Here is a 21,423-nt window from a genome sequence, read left to right on the forward strand (position 1 = left end):
GGACCAAATAGGTCATTCGGCGCGATGATGCATGAAAATGATATTTAAATTAGAAAAGAAATAAAAAATCAAATAAAATAAAAATAAATAAAAAAACTGCACAAAGCATATGCTTTTACACTGAAAACTTTGCAAAAAATTACGGTCAGAATGTTAAGGAATTGGAATTGGAATATAAAATTTAGGCCAAAGGCCAAGCGCTGGGGCCTGTAAGGTCATTCAGCACTGTAGATAATGTTGAAACAATTGTTAGGAGAGGGTGGAAAGTAAAATAGAAGAAAGAGAATATGAACGGAGGTACAGTAATAGGAATGACAAGGGTTTCAGCTAGAGACCAAAGGACGCTGCAAAGAACCTTAAGCAATGCCTACAGTGTATCATGTGAGGTGTACTGATAGCACCACTCCCTGAGGAAGTCAAAATGTTATGCGAAATTCCTCCCAAGAAATTAATGCAATAAGAGGAACATTAATAATTACGGTAATGATCATTCTTTATCATATAATGACACAACACAGTAGTACTTGTAATGATAGATGAAAAATCAAAATCAGAACAACACTAAACTTCATATTTTAAGAGAATTGTTAGATACTCAGGGTTTTTGTGGCATCAAATAACTATTAGGCGCTTATAACTTTTTCATTCCGAGTAACATTCCATACATGTACTGCATTAAGACCATTCTCCTACCAACTAGAAAACAGCCTTGTTTTCCATTCACCAGATGCTAACTCTATTTACTGCCAACATAAGCTGAAACAGGTTCCAAGTTCAGATAAAGGTCTCCGGCCATCTACAACAACACGTTTCCCCAATGTATACTGAAAGATCTCGCAACCAAAAACGTTATTTTTTCCTCGACTTTCATCACTTGGTCTTTTGCCTCAGACTGCAGAAGTGAATCAATAAATTGGGCAATTCTGTGACCAGGTATACACCTTAAAAAATATGCAATTCAAACAGTACCAAGATTGTGTCATTTCCAAGGCAAATATTACATCACAGAACATGAAGATACAATTAAACCTGGCAAAACCATCAAGAAAATGATAAACTCGAGTCAATGTGAAAAGTGGCTCGCTCACAGAAACATTCATTTTATGCTGGGATGAAGTGTGTTTCAATTAGTGGGCTTTGTAGCGCTTACTCTTAGGAATATGCATAGGTTTGCAACCCACCTCAAAATTCAAAGGCTTCTTCACTGATTTCCCGGATGGATTCGAAGCATCCAGAAAGTATGTTGAGGTAAGAAGTTAAGAGGGCATTACAGCTATTCAAAATACATATGAATCTTGTGAAACTGACAAGAAGATATGTATATATGTGTATATATATACATTTATATATGTGTGAGTGCAGTGTATACATATGTGTATGCATTTTGTGGCATTCCTTAATAATATATGGGCATATTTCTCTGAAAAGTAAACGGGATACTGTCTAATATATATAAATGGCTATCATAAATCTATACTAATGTTTCTCAAAGAGCTTCGTCCGGTGTAAAACGGCGTGGAAACGCTCATCTGTTACCACACAGGATGTGTGTGTGTGTGTGTGTGTTTATGTGCATGTGAGAGAGAGAGAGAGAGAGAGAGAGAGAGAGAGTAAGCTGTAGGACGATTTGAATATATAAGCAATTCGTTTTCAAGTAAACTTGACTGCCATGCAAATGATGGAAGGCTATTAAGCTTTACAAACTATATTAGTTTATTTGTGTACGTGCTAGAAAAAATCGACTGTCACACAGGAATGTCAGCGATAATTCTTCAGTGAAAAAGATGATTCTAACCGATTTCAGGCCCGACTGGTAAACGGGAGGAATTTGTTCTGACACAGCGAGAGATAGCAACGGAGCCCGAAGTACATTCCCACAACTCAATTTGGATGTTTTTATGTCACCGGATATGGCAGAGAGAGAGAGAGAGAGAGAGAGAGAGAGAGAGAGAGAGAGAGAGAGAGAGAATGACATTAATTACGAATCTACGCGCATGGGACGTTATATTCCTAATGTTATTTACAGCCGCTGAATGACTTGTATCATACTTATCCACTGAATGTTCGAGCGCGTATTATACCATCCTGATATCCTATCCTAATATCCTATCTGTCTATCTTTGATCTCAGCTTTTGCAACTTCTTCCTACTTGACCAACATTTCCAATATTTGGCTGACATTTCCAATATTTCTGAAACCGATCCTTTCTCACATGGACAACTGACTGACTGATGCTGGGTTACTATGAGTAGTAACATCTGGTTTGGGGTACCTGGAGGAGGAGGAGGAGGAGGAGGAGGAGGAGGAGGAGGAGGAGGAGGAGGAGGAGGAGGAGGAGGAGGGAGGAGGAGGAGGAGGAGGCAGGAGGGGAGAGGGGGGGGGAGGGGGACCGCAATCCAAGCCAGAGACAGGATGCTGTTAGTCAGATAACACCTCTGAGGCTTAATTGATGAAATGTGTACTGCTTATCTCGAGGACAATAATTGTGTGGTGGATTCTGGGCTGTTTTCAGCTGCAGTCTTCACCCTACATCTCCTTTCCCTCATTAGACGGCCAAGCTTTGAATGGAGCTGGTCTTGATCGGAAGCGTCAGTTAACCTTGAGGTTTCTGATGTCACATGTCATCGCCAGCGTGAGGCGTTATACACTTTTGATCTGAAATATGTAAAAAAGTTTTAGACGGTCGCCAATGATTAATAATGATTAGAATTATTAATATTACTGGCGTATTTTCAAGCACCAAGATATTTTATACTAATTTGTCTCCGATTCTTAAACCATATCACTAAATGATATTTGTGAGAAAGATGTATCACATAGTTATGGCATGAAACGAGAGATCTTGACAAAGCCGCGCACATAATTATATTATATATATATATATATATATATATATATATATATATATATATATATATATATATGTGTGTGTGTGTGTGTGTGTGTGTGTGTATGTAATATATATATACATATATATACAGAAATCACCCTATATTTTGAATGTTTGTTATGGAATTTTTCTATTGAATTGTTTGAAAGAGGAATATCAAAATCATCCCATGTTCAAGTATGTTGACAACATGGATTGCGCCAGCGAACGAAAATGAAAGAGATTTCTTTGGTAGATCAAATTAGCTGTACCCATCAGTAAAATTTACTATGGAAATGTAAAATGACAGTAGCATACCCTTTTTGGATTGGCTAATACACAAAAGTCGAAAAAAATTTTAAATACAAATGTGTGCAGAAAATCTGCCCAGATTTCCGTTTGTTTACTTGTTCAGTCTAATCAAAGCAACAAAATAAAGAAATCAGTTTTCACATCAATGTTTTTAAGAATATCACGTATCTACAGCCCTGAGTTACATAGATGATGATATAGATATAACTAGGGTTACAAACAAAAAATGACCCAGATTCTGCACCAGGCAAAATATTTAGAGCGGAAAAAATTTAATTGCGATAACAATGGACAAAGTTACGACACAAAAACCTGCCTGAATTACTATATAATAATGATATCAAAGACATCCCCAATCTCCTTAAGAACTTTAGGGTTACTGTAGCACTATAGAACAATATTATGAAAAAGCACTCACGAAGAATTCTCTCGACAACACAAATGAATATGCACATAGCATCCTATAAAATTCTTCTTCAATTTTTAAACTGATCAAACTGGACAATCATTGAAAAAGATAAACAGAACAACATAAATATGTAATATGTTCATGCACAAAGGCTAAAAAAGACCATTGATTTCTATAATATACCGAAAGTTTTTGTAAGAATAAGAATATCAGCCAAAGAATGCATGGACTCCGTCAATCTACTTCAAAAGAAATATGTCAAATGTAAGAAAAGCAATTTGCCCGAGTCTACAGCACAGGCGTGAGCCCACTCCGTGGCCCCATATAGATAAACAAGATTTGTAAATGGAGCACTGACCGCAGACGCTATTGAGTTTACCGTTCCTTCTCTTTTTATTTTTCTTTTACTTATCAGGTGTGAATATTTCATCAAATCGTCTGTGTGTTCTTTTGTAATGCAGATTTCTGCCACTAAGTATCAGTCCTTTTGAAGAGATTTTAGAAAACTAAAGTCGGATCCGGTTAGGCCAAGCGCTTCATTTGTACTTGTAATGCGTGTAGGTGTGTGTATGTATATGAATGTGTGTGTGTGTGTGTGTATATATATATATACATACATATGAAAATATATTATTTCGAGGTAGAGTGAATTGATATTAAAGGACGTTTGTAGCTTTGATTGTATATGAATATGATGTGATAAATAGTCATATATATATATATATATATATATATATATATATATATATATATATTTATACATATATATAAATACTATATATATATATATATATATATATATATAATATATATATATATATATATATATATATATATATATATATATATATATAAATATAACACATTATATATAAATATATATATAAATATATATATATATATATATATATATATATATATATATATATATATATATATATATATATATATATATATATATATATATACATGTTACATATTAATAACAGGACCTCATGTAAACACGATGGTATCTAAGGGAAAATTTTATTAAAAAAAGTAACATACTTTCAAGGACTTAATGTCTTATCGTCAGCTACAATACGATGAGGACAGCGAGTCCTTGAGAACTTGTAACTCATTTTGAATAAAAAATCTCTTTCAGAGACCATCATTTTTAAATGTGGTCTTGCTATTAATTGTATTAATGCGCAGAACAATTGTGCAAGTGATCAAGTTTAATATATATATATATATATATATATATATATATATATATATATATATATATATATATATATATATATATATATATATATATAATGAATGGCGCTGTCGCTTCTAGAAAGTCGAATCTTTAATAGGAACAGTATGGCGCGCAGAAACTTCAGCAATTTCAGCTATGACCTTATTTATTTCCAACACCTACGTTTCGGGATACAAATCCCATCTTCAGGGCGGCACAGAAGATGGGATTTGTATCCTGAAACGTAGGTGATGGAAATAAATAACGTTATAACAGAAAATGCTGAAGTTTCTGCTGGCCATACTGTTCCTATTACACACACAAACACATATATATATATATATATATATATATATATATATATATATATATATATATATATATATATATATATATACATATATATCAGCAATGTCTGTCCTACCATGAGACTGGTCTGTTAAGAATAACTTTTAGAATGACTTACAGAAACTTTTCAATTTTCCATAAAGAAACAACGTCACAGTATTAGCAAAGTAACAATAATAGAAGCAGCACCATCAGTAGTGTTACTTATAGTATCAGCAGATTACCCATGTGTCACTACCATCTGAGACCGAACACGGAAATATTACCTTTTTTTGAAATAATTTACATGCAAATGATGAAGAGAGAGAGAGAGAGAGAGAGAGAGAGAGAGAGAGAGAGAGAGAGAGAGAGAGAGAGAGAGAGAGAGGTTAAATTTTCTGGTCACCCTTCTGGTCCCTCAGCCCATAAAGATAACAGTTATCTTAGGGGACCGCAGGAGCTGACCACCTCCTGATAACAGATATTGTCCTTATACCATCCGTTTGTATGGAGAGAGAGAGAGAGAGAGAGAGAGAGAGAGAGAGAGAGAGAGAGAGAGAGAGAACAACCCCTTTATAAATATATATATAAATGAGGACGTGTGTGCTGCGAGGTCCTATCCTTCTGAACTGAAGCACTGAAGACGTCTCTGTAGTTTCTTTCGTAACAACAAGAGGACAAGAGTCAGAACGATTTTAATAGAGAACAGAGACATTTAATACATATAAAGACAGTCATGAGATGAGCGGTTTATTAACGTATCTGGAAATAATCGACATGTTAATCATTTCATCAGTTGCTGTACGATACAAATCTTTTGAAGTGACGGTTAGACATTAAAATTCTTTTTTGCCACATATGGGTTATTCTATTCTGTTGTGGCTCGCTGTACAAGTTATTGGACTTCTAGGCTTGATGCATATGCATATTCATTTATTTTGGATGATTAAATCAGTTATAATAACATGCAATAGTTTTAGGGCCGTTCTTAAACCATTCTGACCCTTGACATGGACTTGAACATGGACAAAGCCTTCCGCACTCGACTGTACACACTGTGTTAACCTTCATGTTTTATATAATAAAATCTAGGGCCTTCGAGCTGATATTATCAATACTCCTCACAACTGTACCCTCAACAGTGACGTAAATCTTAAGAGGGCTGGTTACAGGTAGAGAGCAAATCAGTGTGGATGGTAAGTGAATAATATAAGGCTAACTACAACAATCACCTTCAGAGAAACTCACAAAGGACAATCAATTCAATCAGGTGCTTACGAAAGCGTGACGTCGGAGGCGAGCCTTTACAATTGCCGGGAGCGGCGGGAGTGCGCCAACTGCGCTGCTTCTCGCACGCCCCTTTGGCGTCGAGATTCCTCCACGGGGTATTACCTGTGCAACGCCTGCGCCCTTTATACCCGCACCAACGGCATCAACAGGCCACTGGGGAAGGCGCCAACTCGTAGACTCGTAAGTCTCAGGAAGGTTTTTGGACAACCGTGCCATTTGGTGCGAGTGACTGGACTTCTGAAAAATGGTCAGATTGGGCCAGTCTCTAGATCAGAAGTGTTAATACCTCCAGTTTTCAGCAGTAAAAACTGTCTTATATAAAGCAGAATGGCCGACCCAACAGTTTTCTATATCACATTAGCCTTATTAACGAGAGGCAACACTGATGTACTTGAAGGAAGTACAATGATCGTGCTGCACGTGCACAAAGCTTTGTCAGTGCACGGCGATGAGCTTGTGGCTGTAAAATGCCTTTCTTTCTATGCACGAGAGCCGCTGTGCACGTCCACTGCAACCTTCCAGCGAGTGATGGCTGCTACGCACGTGCAGATAACATGCATATGGATTCGCATTTAACTCACTGTTTGCTTTTTTTTTATTCCACTTTCAGGTCCTTCCGTTTGTTCCACCATTGTATAAAATGTCGATGAATGTCATGTACAAAAATTTGTACAAATATAATGTACAAATAATTTCAGATCATCCCTACCTATCTTTGGTTCCCACAATCGCCCCAGAAATGATCACGTAAAATATGTATATAATACCCCAATGATTTTATTTCTTGTCATAATTATGTCCATTATTTGCAAATGCACCCATACTGTCTACAAGTTTATGAATATGTTATAAATATGAAAGGTTACTGATTAAAATTAAAATGAATTCAATGTAGATTCTCAACGAAAAAATATTGATCATGTGCAAGTCACCATTGATAATAATTATGCTAAAAGAAGTGAATTTTCAATCAAGTCATTCTTATGCACGAACCTTGACTGCCTTTCAGTATAGACGAATCTGGCAAGTGTTTTTTCACCTTATCAATTTTAACTTTTAAAATATGAAACAACACCCTATACATCGCAATGCACTGACTTGCCAGTGACCACATATTTCGGACCAAACTATCAACCAGAATTTATCAGTGTGTCCCAATCCTGAACCTCTTCCCCCCGAAAGCATCAACTATTGGACATCACCCAAGTATCAAAACACGGTGGCCTTATCAACCACTATTTATTCAAACCACGCTGTGCTTTCTCCTTTCGGTCCTTCGCCCCTTTCCCTCCTACTCCTCCTCCTCCTCCTCCTCTTCCTCTTCCTCTTCCTTCATTCATCCCCCCCCCCTCATTCCTTCTTCGCTGTAACTCGGCAGACACACACACACACACACACACACGCAAGCACACACTACCAGCGCGACTAACATCTGATTATTCCTTGCCTGTTGCAGTAGACGACTACTACAGCTACTACGGACTTCCGTCGCGGCCATACGATGCTATGAAGAGCAGGCGACTGGTACGTCCGCTTTTTTGCTTCGGCTTTCGCATGCACTTACTTACTCACAAACACAAAACAAACAAACAAAAACAAACGAGCGGTCTCATGCATGGTCTCTCATCAGCACATCTGTAGAGCTTAGTACACCGCTTTCACGACTGTCTCTTTTAATTCTTTTTTGGTAGCTTTTTTAGCTTTGACTCTTTCGTTCACTGCTTGGAGCCAATAATACCAGGGCCGTGAGATCTGTCAGTGCCTTTAATCACTTCACTGCTGTTTTTTTTTTTTTTTTTTTTTTTTTGAGAGAGAGAGAGATCCCTTCCTTGATTTGAAACTTAATTTGTCTAATATTTTTCAATGTTAAAGCTGATGGCATGTTGTTGATTTACGAATAGCCTTAGATTAATAACACATAATTTGTTATAATTAGTTAAAGTCACGGTACCTAGAAAATTTTGATTAAAGACAAAGCATGACGTGATTGCAAGGCTGATGCTTCGTATGTTAATAGAGCCTGCTGAGATTGCTAACCAACTCAGTAAACTGCACAGATAAGATATATATATATATATATATATATATATATATATATATATATATATATATATATATATATATATATATATATATATATATATATATATATATATATATATATATATAATATATACATATATATATATATATGTGTGTGTATATTTATATTTACGTAAATCAGTGTTGCCCCTATGGAAAAAATATTTTTCTAAGTTGGAAAATGTTGTGCAATTAAAAACATGTAGATCATTTCAATTTTGGAAAATATGTGTTGCTACATCTATGAAATTTTGCTAAAATTGTGAAAAAAAATCCTTGCTTTCTTGGATATTTCAATGTCGATATATACACTATATAAATCCTGTGAAAATTGTAAGTTCTACTTCATTCAGTAACTTGCAAATTTTTATCATTCTAATACTGAATGCAATCTTTCATTAATACTTTATTCTTGATCGTACAATTCAGATATTGTAAACTTGAACTATAATCTCACCCTAAAATAAAAAGAAAAATTAACGTTTTACGTAGTGCATTCGATAAAACATTAATCATGGAACCTCTGACAAAAAATATTATCTTATGCAAATGAAAGGAAATCATTAAGATGGTTAAAACTTTTCTCCGCAGTTCATTCTCCTTATGCAAAAAGTATTGGCTAAAGCATATTTAAATCTGTACAAGCAATTATCAAAGAAAGTTACTTGTAAAATAAGAGATAAATATTAAGTAAAAGCACACATATTTGATCCATTCGTAATTGTAAGAAAACCTATCAGGACAATTATGCTGAAAAATATCATCTTATGAATGACTTAACATTTAGAGGAGTAATTAATCATTCCTATATTTTTGAGAAAAATGCTTAATATGTAAAAGCACACATTTTCCAGTCAGGTGAAAAATTTCTGTAATCTTAAGGCCTGTTAAATTAAGGGCATTTCAGTTATTCGGGTACTTTCAAAGTTCACATACAAAAACATGCACATAGCTACACACAGTAGTTTGAAAACATTAGTCCTTGTGTATAATCCGTTCAGTAAAATGCTCATAAATCTATTTGTTTATATAAAAATTATAATGATACTTTACATTTTTTTTTGTATGAGTACACAATCAAATCTTGACTTTATTAATGTTTATCATTTAAAAATAATTTCAAAAATACCCACATTCCTATTCGAAGGAAATCAAACGTTTGTAACTAATTTCCACGTTGACCCCCCAAACCACTCAGTCTGGATCCAGGAGGGCAGGACAGCAGTGCAGCAACTGCCACACGACGGTGACATCTCTCTGGCGGCGCAACCCGCAGGGAGAAGCTGTGTGCAATGCCTGTGGCCTCTACTATAAACTCCACAACGTGAATCGACCTCTGACCATGAAGAAAGAGAGCATTCAGGTAAGTCGTAAAAGGTTTTTTCCCTTTTAATGGAATGGAATATAGAATTTGGGACAAGGGCCAAGCACTGGAACCTATGCGGTCAGTCTGTGCCGTAAGGGAAATTAAGAGTTGGTAGGTCTGAAAGGTGTAACAGGAGGAAAATCTCGCAGTTGCATTATGAAACAATAATAGGAGAACGTGGATAGCAAGATGGAAGAAAGAGATTACGAATGGAGGTACAGTAAAAGGAACGAAAGGGGTTGCAGCTAGGGACCGAAGGGACGCTGCAAAGAACCTTAAGTAATGCCTACAGTGCACCGTGCGAGGTGCACTGACGGCACTGTCCCCCCAACGGGGTCATTTTGATGGAGAATTCTTTAATCATGCTGCATTTTCGGAAGAAGTCAAAATTCACCCTGCTAAGTCAAAATATATTTGAATCTTTGCTCCAAAAAGTGTGGTGCTACAAACTTACTATAGTTACAATAATTGTCCCCGATTCGACTGACTGGTTTAGTCTCAACGATGAATATGAGATATTCAAAGTGATTAGGCACTTCAAAATAAATAAACGTATGAAAAGGTCCATTTTGCTGTTTCAAACTCTGTAAGATACAAATATATTCATGTATTCCGTATCAGAAATCAGCTCCTAAAAGAAGGCACTAATAAATGCCTTGAAAACTCATCAGCTAACTTGTGTGGGACCTTTGTTCACTCAGCCTTTGAAAAATGATTAGCAGAGTTTAAAGGTTAATCATCAAGATTATTTTCACGAAGTCTCCTTTGCCAAACATTGATTTGAGACTGAAAGTACTATACTCCTGGTTTTTTTCCAGAGCCATTACTATAAAATACAATTACTTAAAAGATTTCCTAATGCTACAATATCCAGTTGGCCCTAGGTTAAAGGAAAGTTGTTATTTTTTAAAAAGTAAAATAAAAATTTGGTGCAATTCTTGTGCAAATTTAATCAAACTAAGCTCATATATCAATATCACGTGCTATTCCTCCTTTTACAAGGAATATAAGATTTAGCCCAAAGAACAAGAGCTGGGACCTATGAGGTCATTTCAGCGCTGAAAAGAAAATTGAGAGTAAAGAAGGTCTGAAAGGTGTAACAGGAGGAAAACCTCAAAGCAGTTCCACTATGAAACAACTGTTAGGAGAGGGTTGAGGAAAGTAAGATGGAAGAAAGAGAATATGAACGGAGGTGTAGTAAAAGGAATGGAAGGGGTTGCAGCTAGGGGTCTAAGGAACGCCGCAATTCCTCGTTTTCATTCCTCCTCTCTTGCAGACCCGGAAAAGGAAGCCCAAGAAGAATGGCGACAGCAAATCCGCCTCCTCGTCGACCGGGTCCTCCACTTCCTCCTCCTCCTCGTCTGCGCCTTCTTCTGTGGTTCCCTCGACGACGACGTCTTCCTCCACCTCCTCCAACGCTTTAGGCAGTGGGGGGATCTCGTCGATGACTTCGACAGTGGCCACCTCACACTCGGGTTCTTCCTCGTCCTCGAGCATCTCCTCCAAGTATAACCATCAGGGTTCGCCAACAACATCTGGTAAGATTTTCTCGAGTGATACTATTCTCTTTGCATTTTAATTAATTTTTATCTTTTTATTAATTTATTAATTCATTTTTCTCTCTCTTAATAATTGGGATCTCTTCTTTCTGTATTTTTCTTTACTTCCTCTTACTTCTTCCTAATGGACAGCTTAATATTCTTTGGAAGCTTGAATTTCAAGTCAGTGGCCCCTTTGGTGGGCTTGTTCCATATGAATGGGTTTCATCATCTTTTAGAAATATTTAGAAATGTCAATAAATATGAAGGTTGAAGGGTAAGATCAAGGCCATAAGACTGCATTAGAAGGCTTGTAGGTATCAAGAAGTCTTGTGGGTATCAAGAAGAACTGTGGCATTTGAAGAGAGTGTAGAATCACGCTTATTAGCAAAGGCAATTAATGCTTATCAGCAAAGGTAATTAAACTCGGGAAAAGAAAGGAAAATGAAAAATCAGGGTGGATGTTGGACACAAGGCCATTTATTTGCAGATGTTACGATTCATAATATTCAGAAGTCAGTCTCATTTTACGAAACGGGATACAATGGCAGTTATATGGCAAGGTGGTGTGGCCATACAGAATGAATAGGGGAACAATTAATCTAGTATCTAGATAGCACTTGTTATTTGTTAAGAATAATAACGTGAAGGTAGCAAAATGGCCAAAGCAGAGATTATTATAATAAGTGGCCAGTCTTTCCACGCAAAGCATAATTTGTTATATGATTAATTTCAAAATTCAAAGAGCTAACGTTAGCAATAATTTTCAGTGCATGTTTAAGTCAAAATACTTAGGAATTACAAATTCTTATTATTCTGTCTTGGGATCAGAAAAAGAAAAAAGATTTTCTTAGATATTGTCGTTACACTATTTAGAAAATTTTGAATTTATACAGTCATCTACAAAACCAAGTAGAAAATCACAAAATATAAGTATTTTATCAAGTTTTTTAATAGAAACAAAACTTACCTTGCTACCAGCAGTATATATTTCTTATAACCTTACATTAAAAGAACTGCTAAATTCTCTACGTCAAGTGTTTTTACTTCCTTGGCCGATTTTATTATTTGTAATGACCAGTTCCATTATCGGGTGCCTTGACTCCTTTCTCTCCACAGTTAAGAACGAGCTATCGGGGACGCACTACGCCACAATGTACGGCTCCCTTTCCTCGTCTGCGTACTCCTCAGGGCACGTCCCTTCCTCCTCCGCCGGATCGGTGTCCCTCGGAACGTCCCTTCCTCCTCTCCTCTCCTCGTACACGATCCCAGGCCTCAAGTCCTCCTCGACGTTACACTACGGGACCGTGAAGGACGAACCTCTGTCGCCCATTGCCAACGCCATGGGGGAACTCAGCGCTCTTTCCCACGCCCATAGTGTCACCCACGCCCACTCTTCAAGCCACCCTTCTTCCTCCGAGGCGGGGTCCTCGGTCGCTTCTCCCACGGGGCTCTCCTCCGCGGTGTCCCCGAGGGAGCCGCTGAGTGGCACAACGGCCTCCTCCGCAGGGCAGATGACAGCGACGCCCTCCCAGATGTCCCCGGTCTCGTCGGCGCCCCTCTACGCCTCCACCAGCATGATACACCCACACATCGTCAACTCGGGAAGCCTCTCGGGCGTGAGTCTGGGAGGCACTCCACCCGCAGAACACGCGCTGCAAACCCATTCGCCACCCATGACGCCCACGCACCAGCAGCACCTGGAACACCTGTCCTGGAAAGCTAAATGAGAAGGCGTTGTCAGTCCAGGAGAATGAGCGTCAATTCTCTTGACGGAGAATCGCTTGGGCCCAGAGCGGATAAGAGGCCTTAGTGGTAACCAATGTTCTCGCTTCCGAAGTTACAAAAAAAAGGGTAAAAAAAAAAAACAGTCCTACGTGATTTGGTAAATTGTGGAATGCTTAGACAGTATCCTTCGTGAATGACTCTCAAACTGCCTTTTACAGTGAGCAATAATGTTCATGAAGGGATATTTTAACCTTGGCTTGAGGAGCTGGTCGGTCGCCAATGACAGAGAAGGAACCAGAGACTGCACTGAGGACCTGGGACTGTGAATTTCGGACAACCTGTCTGGGCCAAAGCAAGAACATGATCGGAACGCGTTACTGTAGGATACTATCATTAAGGTAAAGTAAGTAAGAAAATAGCTGATAACACAACTGAACTCTATAAGCTGTTGCTTTCTTCCAAGCGAACTGAATTGGAGGAGAAGCACTATCTGAAGAACTGTCACTTCAAAATGTATTTTAGCCAACGCTACCAGGCACACTGATGATCAAAGGCGGTTTAGTGCACGCGTGTCAAGTGCCGTCGAGTAGTTAGAGACTTTAGGTCAAGAGAAACCACGAAAAGAAAGTCTGCGTACCCGTCGGTATGTCTTGGAGAAGTGAAAGTGCATAACTGCAGAGGTTGCCGAATCGGCGCCATTATTGCCTCCGCTGCAATGGACGAGGGAGATAAATAAGCTAGTCGCATGGATAATTGTGTGTGTTAGCCTTTGTTTTTCTTGATGTTTCTTTTATTTGATTGTCAGTTTTCTTTCTGCTTCAACTTCATTCCTTCTCTTTAATTTATCTAGCTTTCTAAAGACAGTCTGGAGTGAAATGCCGCTTTTCAAAGACCTACCAAATCAGTATCAATGACTCTTTTACATTTATGAAACTCTTGCAAATTTTATTTGAATTTTTTCCTCATAACGGAAAGAAGTGACGTAACTAAAGGTTAAATGCTCCTCTTGAAATCAATAAAAATGTTCAATTTAGAAATTCTATGATTTGTCGCCGACAACTTTCAAATATTCATTTTCATTCACATCAGCCACGAGGACCTTACTCATCGCATCATGCATATAATTAGTCCCAGCCGCAAAGGTCCACAGGGCCAACGTTCAAAAGTTACTCAGAAGAGATCACTGGTCACATTAAAAATCATTTATCCGTAGTGGCAAAAAAAGCAAACTTCTTCACCATTCTTGAACGTACATAACTATTATGCAAATGGAGACACTATGCAGGGCCGTCAGTAACAATGATAACTTAGGGTTTATTTTGCTTCAAGGACCAATGATAGGAGAGTGTGCAGTGTATTTATTTATAGTATATACGGCTATACATATGTCCAGTACACAGTACAGTTAATTGAGGTGCATTGCAATAGTTGTTGTGAAACGTGACACACATTGCTAATGGAATTATCCTCTTAAATTGAGTTTGTTTTTTCTTAATATAAATTCAATGCAAACTCTTTTAAGATCTTATAGGTTCAAAACTATTCGAATAAAATAGTTCTACTTCCATCGTTAACAGTCAGTTCATTTGAAAACGATATTTTAGCAAAAACACCAGATTGTTTGTTAATGGCTGTGTACTGTGTTGATGCACTCCATTCTGATTAAGGTTAAATCTTTCCGTGAATCATTGAAACCGTATCATGTTAAAAATGGTACCTACTGTTTTTTACAACGTATCTTCATGCTGGAGTGTAGGTTATCTAAGTCTCGATTCCAAGTGAATTGCCAGTTTGCAATAATTCTGCTCAGAATATCACGCGAAGTATTTCCAGACACTGGAATCCAAATCAGAATTCATATAAGCACAAATGAGCGACTTGCGGCGACAAGTGTTCTCTCGTGCAAATTCTGTTATCGACAGAAAAAATTTTCGGACGGACCCCCGTCAATAACATCAAGTTATTTCGTCTCAGACTAATTAAACAAACTCATATCTATCTAAAGGATTCCGATACCTTCTCTTTTGGCCTTGGATCAGATACTTTCCATGACCGAAAGTCAACTGTCGAATTACATTATAACAGAGGCAGTGCCACTGCACCGAAGTCACATTAAGGGTTGCAAACTTATTACCATTTCTTTCCGGTCATTTTTCGTTTTTTGTTCCACATCTGGCCGATAACCACGAACAATACCTCTGGTTTCGAGTTGCAAATGACTGAGCCGTCCTTAACCCGTTGTTTTTTTATCCTAAGTTCCAACAGTTTAATTTTGGCAAGCGTAAAAGCTTCAAAATCTCCTCACAGAGTTTGAAGCCAAGGGAATCTGCTATCTAAATCTTTCAGTCATTTTCAGTAGAATACTTACATTCCCATCCAGTTACTGTTAACCAGACCTGAAAGTGTTATTTTCCTTCATCTCTAAATGTTATCATTTACCTTCGACAAGATCCACCATACATACAGATATATAAAGAACTACTAATGTTACCAAAACAAAGAGTTGACGTTCAGGCTATTAGTGTTGTAATGTTCATTTCTCACTTGGTGGCTGGCACTAGAGAACTGTAGCATTTGCTCTGTAAACATAACCATAGCCAGGTTCAAATGATTCACCAACAGAACAGTGTTTGAAAAAAAAAATGCAGAGTAAAAGATGCAGCTCTTTCTCCAATATCAGCGCCATAAACTCTCTACAATGCCAATGTTTATTTCTCTCATACAATCGTTCTCATTGATCAATTTACTGAAGCGGATTTCTACTTCAATCTGTTAAAAGTGGACTGATGTCTCTATCACTCAGTCATACAAGCAAATCACTGGGAAAAACTCCTTACGTAGCTCCAGATTTTTTTTTTTTATGTGGGAACTCGGTCATCATCAATACTGCCTTAAAATGGAATACTGCAGTATCTGCAAAAATACAAAACTGAGAAAAATGGTAGATACTCCCTTGCCTTACTACTGATTTTGCAGATACTACAAATGGAACCCCCTAAATACTCGTGGAAAGCATTGAAGAATCATTCTGAAACTGCAGTAACTTGAGTATTAGTGTTTTACGAGCCCAGTAGGTGGCATATCTCAATTTCGACAACCTTGCAGATACTGCACTTTTCCATTTTAGGGCAGAATAAGTGCCCTGCATAAATGTAAGCAGACCAAACACTGAGACTGTTTATTCTTGATAATAGTTCAGAGTGAAGTCCAGCAACAATTTAAAATCTTTCCACCTATCAAAGAGGCCATCGTAGACTTCACCAAACGTCATTGCACAAATAAACGAAGATAGCAATTTTAGTGACTATGAATTTATACCAGTCTACCACATGCACAGCTAACTCGCACATCTACGAACTTAAGAGACGTCAGTTCCACTCAAAAAAAATTATAATTATCTCATCTTTATTCGATAACTACTGCTTTTTTTTCTCTCTTCTTGTTATTGGTGACCTTTCGGTCTCACTCCCGAAGAAGATTGCTGAACAATTGGTGCTATACAAATACTTGTGACTGACGGGATTTGGAACCTGGTGTCGAATTCCCTGCGAAGGACGTGCCTGTGTCATCATATGTTACCCTATGTTTCATTATGTCCTACTTTCAAAAAGAAAGGATTTGTCATTATATTTTACCCTATGTTTCATTATGTCCTATTTTCGAATGGTTTTCAAGCAAGGTTTGTCATCATATTTCACCCTATGTCCTATTTTCAAAATGAAAGCTTTGTCTTTATATGTTACCCTACGTTTCATTATGTCCTTCAAATGGTTTTCAAGAAAGTTTGTCACCATTACCCTTGTTACTCAAGTGATATTATAAACCCTTCAATTTTGTACGGAAAAATATCGCAAACCTTCATTCTTGATAGGCATTTAATACTAACTATCAACCCCATTATCTTCGCGTGACTTCATTTTCCTTCTTAAAGCAACAACAACAACAACAACATGAACAAAAGTAATGAAACTTCGCGGAACACGATGGCACCGGGGACACCACCACAGTCGTCACAATACGTGAAAATATAATTTTATAATTAGCGTTATGTTTTGAATTCTTTTTTTTTTTCTTCTTCTTAGGTTTTATACATTAATTTATCGGCTTGTAATATATATATATATATATATATATATATATATATATATATATATATATATATTCACACCCCAACACATAAGTACGTGCATGTAAATATATGTCTGTCTCCAGGAATTTACGCTATGTATATAAACTCAAATCGTTCCTATGCGCATGTATGTATGTGTGGGTAAGCACTCTGAATAACATTTACATATACATACATGTACATACAGTTACAAATATCCGTGCGCACATACACATGCAAACGTTCAAACATATATCATTTGATCACAGACGTCCAGAGTCTGGGTTTTTTATTTCCTTTGCATCATGTTATCATTCTATTTCAAGAGCTCTCCCTCTGACGTTGTCTGCTAAGTTTAGGGAATGCTCACTCGTCCTCTGATGTGTCCACTGAAATTTGAGAATATTCTAATCCTGCGAGTTTTTTTTTTTTTTATATAAATTTCCATAGATATAAGAAATTTTCTTTTCAATTTTCTATTTTTCCTCTATTTGAATTCTGTGCGACCCTTGGCTACGCCAGGTAGGGCCTACGCTGCTGCTGCTTCTTCTTCTCCTTCTCCTTCTTCTTCTTCTTCTTCTTCTTTCTCTCCATCTCTTCTCACTTCTGTGTGGGGTCGATGTCTCTGACAGCTTTCCTCCTCCACCTGGCTCGGTCAAACACATCGTCCTTTGACAATTGTTTGTCTCTCAGGCCTTCTCTAACTACATCCATCCACCTTCGCTTCTTCGGTCTTTCTCTCGCTCTCCCACCAGGCACCTCCATCTGCACCACTCTCCTCCCTGCATATGACTCACCCCTTCTCATCACATGGCCATACCACTGCAGTCTTCTTTTCTAGTCCTTCTTTGATAGTTCTACGACTTTAGTAGTTCCTCTCATTCTTTCATTCTTGACCCTGTCCGTTTTTGTTACTCCACACATCCACCTGAGCATTTTCATCTCTGCCGCATCCAATTTCTTCTCTCGCACTCTCTTTACCGGCCATGTTTCTGCTCATACATCAAAGCTGGTCTCACTACTGTCTCATACACTCTTCCTTTAAGGCCTACGCTTCTACGAAGGAATAAGTTGAAAGTTAAAGCCCTCCTGGGCCCCTGTATAGGCTCATAGGGCAGGCGCTGATCTCCTGTTCCTTAGGCCGACAGCCAGTGGGGGACGGGCCAAGTGTCAAAATTTTCACGCCTTTCCATATGCTTCTAAAAATCACTTTACGAAATTGACAGCAAACCTCTGCTTCTATTACCTTACAATGCATTATAGGACAGTAGCATTCAAGTGTACATATTTGTGTATGGATGTAAGTGGTTACATATGATGGCAATCATATGAATGTTGCACAAGAGGCATATAATTGGATGCAGTAAGTCTTGTCACTTTTTTTTTTTTACGTATAGTAATAGTGAATTATTCTGTCTATGTGATTTGTGATTGTATTTCAGCAAAAAATTATGTTTTTTTATGATAAGTACCTCTCTCTCTCTCCTGCAATCTGAAAGATGAAATAAATAGTGTGTGTTTGTTTGCATTTTGTTTGATTCCTACCCTCACTTTTGTCAGTTTTCAAAACAAAGCCAAATTTCAGTCTGTCAGTACAGTTCGTTCCTGTGAACTAAGGTAAAACGTTTTTATCGCCTCATTTGAAAATGCCAACACATGGGTACCACAGTCTACTATACATTTTATACGTCACCGAGTCTATAAGAAGAGCATTTTCATTAATTAACATATTCAATGTGTATAGAGCCTCGATGGCCAAGTTGGTTAAGGCAGCAGCCTCGGACTGCTTAGAAGTCTGTGGCGCGGGTTCAAATCCGCAGCCGACCGGTCAGAGAGGCAGACACTTTGCTCTCCGTGTAGACACCCCGGGATTATGTGTGTAATCAACGGATAGGTTTGCTTAAGAGCAAATGGGTGTTACAGACTATTACACACACAAACAAAGCCACTCCAACTTCTTCGAAAAACATAACAGACACCTTACACGTCTCGACTGTCGACCTCAACGCGTAACAACTCCTCGCTGCTGGGAGAAAAGAGCGCTGGTGAACTGGTACAATACAAGTACACAATACCGGGGTCTAAGCGATGTCAGGCAGGGCAGCCGATCGGGACTACAAAGTCTACCCAAAAGCCAAATCAAAGTCCTTCAAAAGAAGGCATCACGGCGACCCATATAAAAATGGGAAGAAGCTGGGAAGAAGAAGAACATATTCAATGTGTATAATAAAAAAAAAAGGTAAAAAAATGAGCCAAAGTTTCTCCGGCGCAATCGAGTGTTCTGTACAGCCTCTACAGCATATAATCAAGGCCACCGAAAACAGATCTATCTTTCGGTGGCCACGGTATAATACTGTGTGAACCGCAGCCCAAAAAACTTTGACCACGGCTCGGTGCTGGCATGTCCTATATCGTTGCCAGAGGCACGATTGTAGCTAACTTTAACCTTAAATAAAATAAAAAAAAAAAAAACTAGTGAGGCTAGAGGGCTGGAATTTGGCATGTTTGATGATTGGAGGGTGGATAATCAACATACCAATTTGCAGCCCTCTAGCCTCAGTAGTTTTTAAGATCTGAGGGCGGACAGAAAAAATGCGGACAGAATAAAGTGCGGACGGACACACAAAAGCCGACACAATACCTTTCTTTTCCAGAAAACTAAAACGGAAAAAGCGAGCCTCTTAAATGTTGATAAAAGCTGCAATGCCCAAGTGGACAAGGTAAAACTTATGAAGGTGAACCAACTCGAAGGGTTCACAAAATGTGATGACTTTCTTAGGAATTGCAAATGAGGCATTCCTTCCCTCCCGAGAAATTTGGCTGCCTTATGGGCTCCCTGGAAACCCTCAAGATAAGAGGTAATTTTCGTGAGAGAGGGAGAGAGAGAGAGAGAGAGATTTGCAGTCATGACTACTGCGTGTAAGTATGCGTGAAAACGCGGTTACTTTCACGGTAAATTTCTAAAGCAAAAAGTGCATTACTCTGTGCAACCGTCATAAATCATAAAAAAATTATGAGTAATAAGATTAATGAAAAATAAAAATAAAAATATAAAAATCCACATTCTGTGAGGTACGGGAATTAACATTTTCGAAGATGATCGCAAACTATGATGAAAAAAAAGCTTCATTAACTGATTGCCAAAAACTGCCCTTTAACTAGGGTCATTGAAACACGGAATATTTCATTAGTTGTTCATAATATGTAACAAAAAAAAAAAAATTAGTCCATAAGAAAGGAATGAAACTAAAATAGATGAAGTGCTGCTGTAGAAAAGATAAATATATCGAATACTCATTCGTTTTTCTGTAATACCTGAGGCTTCTGTATCTTCAAAAACAAGTCAGTAAGAGAATTTAGGGCATAAAATTAGAGAAAGATCGAAGAATAAATAACGGGCAGATCAAAAATGAATTTGACATTATTTACTTACTTTACATCAAGTCAATGGCATCTCTATAGAAATTTCCAATCCCGACCATCATTCCGCCTTATTTGAAACCCAACCATCGTTCGGCGAATAAAATATTATCAATTTATATTTTTAACGAAATTATCAAGGCAATCAATACACGGAGAGTGAAATACCCCAACGGCAAATGAGGACTGAGATAAGTGCTAGAAAGCCGCGGGAGATAAGTGATGGACCTCTGGCAGAATGACTGATGAGAGAGAGAGAGAGAGAGAGAGAGAGAGTATAACCCCTCAGATCAGTGCAAAAGAGAGAGAGAGAGAGAGAGAGAGAGAGAGAGAGAGAGAGAGATTAATCAAGGTATAACGCCTCAGATCACTATGCAAAGAGAGAGAGAGAGAGAGAGAGAGAGAGAGAGAGAGAGATTAATCAGAGTATAATTCCTCAGATCACTATGCAAACAGAGAGAGAGAGAGAGAGAGAGAGACTTAGAGAAAGAGAGATTTATCAGAGTATAACTCTTCAGATCACTGTGCAAAGACAGAGAGAGATGAGAGTATTTAAGAGAGAGAGAGAGAGAGAGAAGAGTATTTAAGAGAGAGAGAGAGACTCCTCAGATCACCGTATTAGAGAGAGAGAGAGAGAGAGAGAGAGAGAGAGAGAGAGAGAGAGAGAGAGAGAGAGAGAGAGACCGCCTGCTTCTCACGCATACACACACACAAACGTTTCCACACAGTGATCTTAGATGAGGGGGGA

General features: G+C 37.9%; 1 protein-coding gene across 1 annotated transcript in view; it reads left to right on the top strand.

Moving 5' to 3' along the window:
- LOC136852842 (transcription factor GATA-6-like) overlaps positions 1-18,779 on the top strand; it is a 108,331-nt gene extending 89,552 nt beyond the window's left edge. Inside the window, exons 7-10 of the mRNA XM_067127747.1 lie at positions 6,414-6,613; positions 9,714-9,878; positions 11,158-11,419; positions 12,539-18,779. Of these exons, the coding sequence (XP_066983848.1) occupies positions 6,414-6,613; positions 9,714-9,878; positions 11,158-11,419; positions 12,539-13,149 (1,238 nt within the window). The 3' untranslated portion in view covers positions 13,150-18,779. The remainder of the gene's footprint in view (positions 1-6,413; positions 6,614-9,713; positions 9,879-11,157; positions 11,420-12,538) is intronic.
- The last annotated feature ends 2,644 nt before the right edge of the window (positions 18,780-21,423 follow it).

Source organism: Macrobrachium rosenbergii, chromosome 26, assembly GCF_040412425.1.
Source record: "Macrobrachium rosenbergii isolate ZJJX-2024 chromosome 26, ASM4041242v1, whole genome shotgun sequence".
Classification (NCBI taxonomy): Eukaryota; Metazoa; Arthropoda; class Malacostraca; order Decapoda; family Palaemonidae; genus Macrobrachium; species Macrobrachium rosenbergii.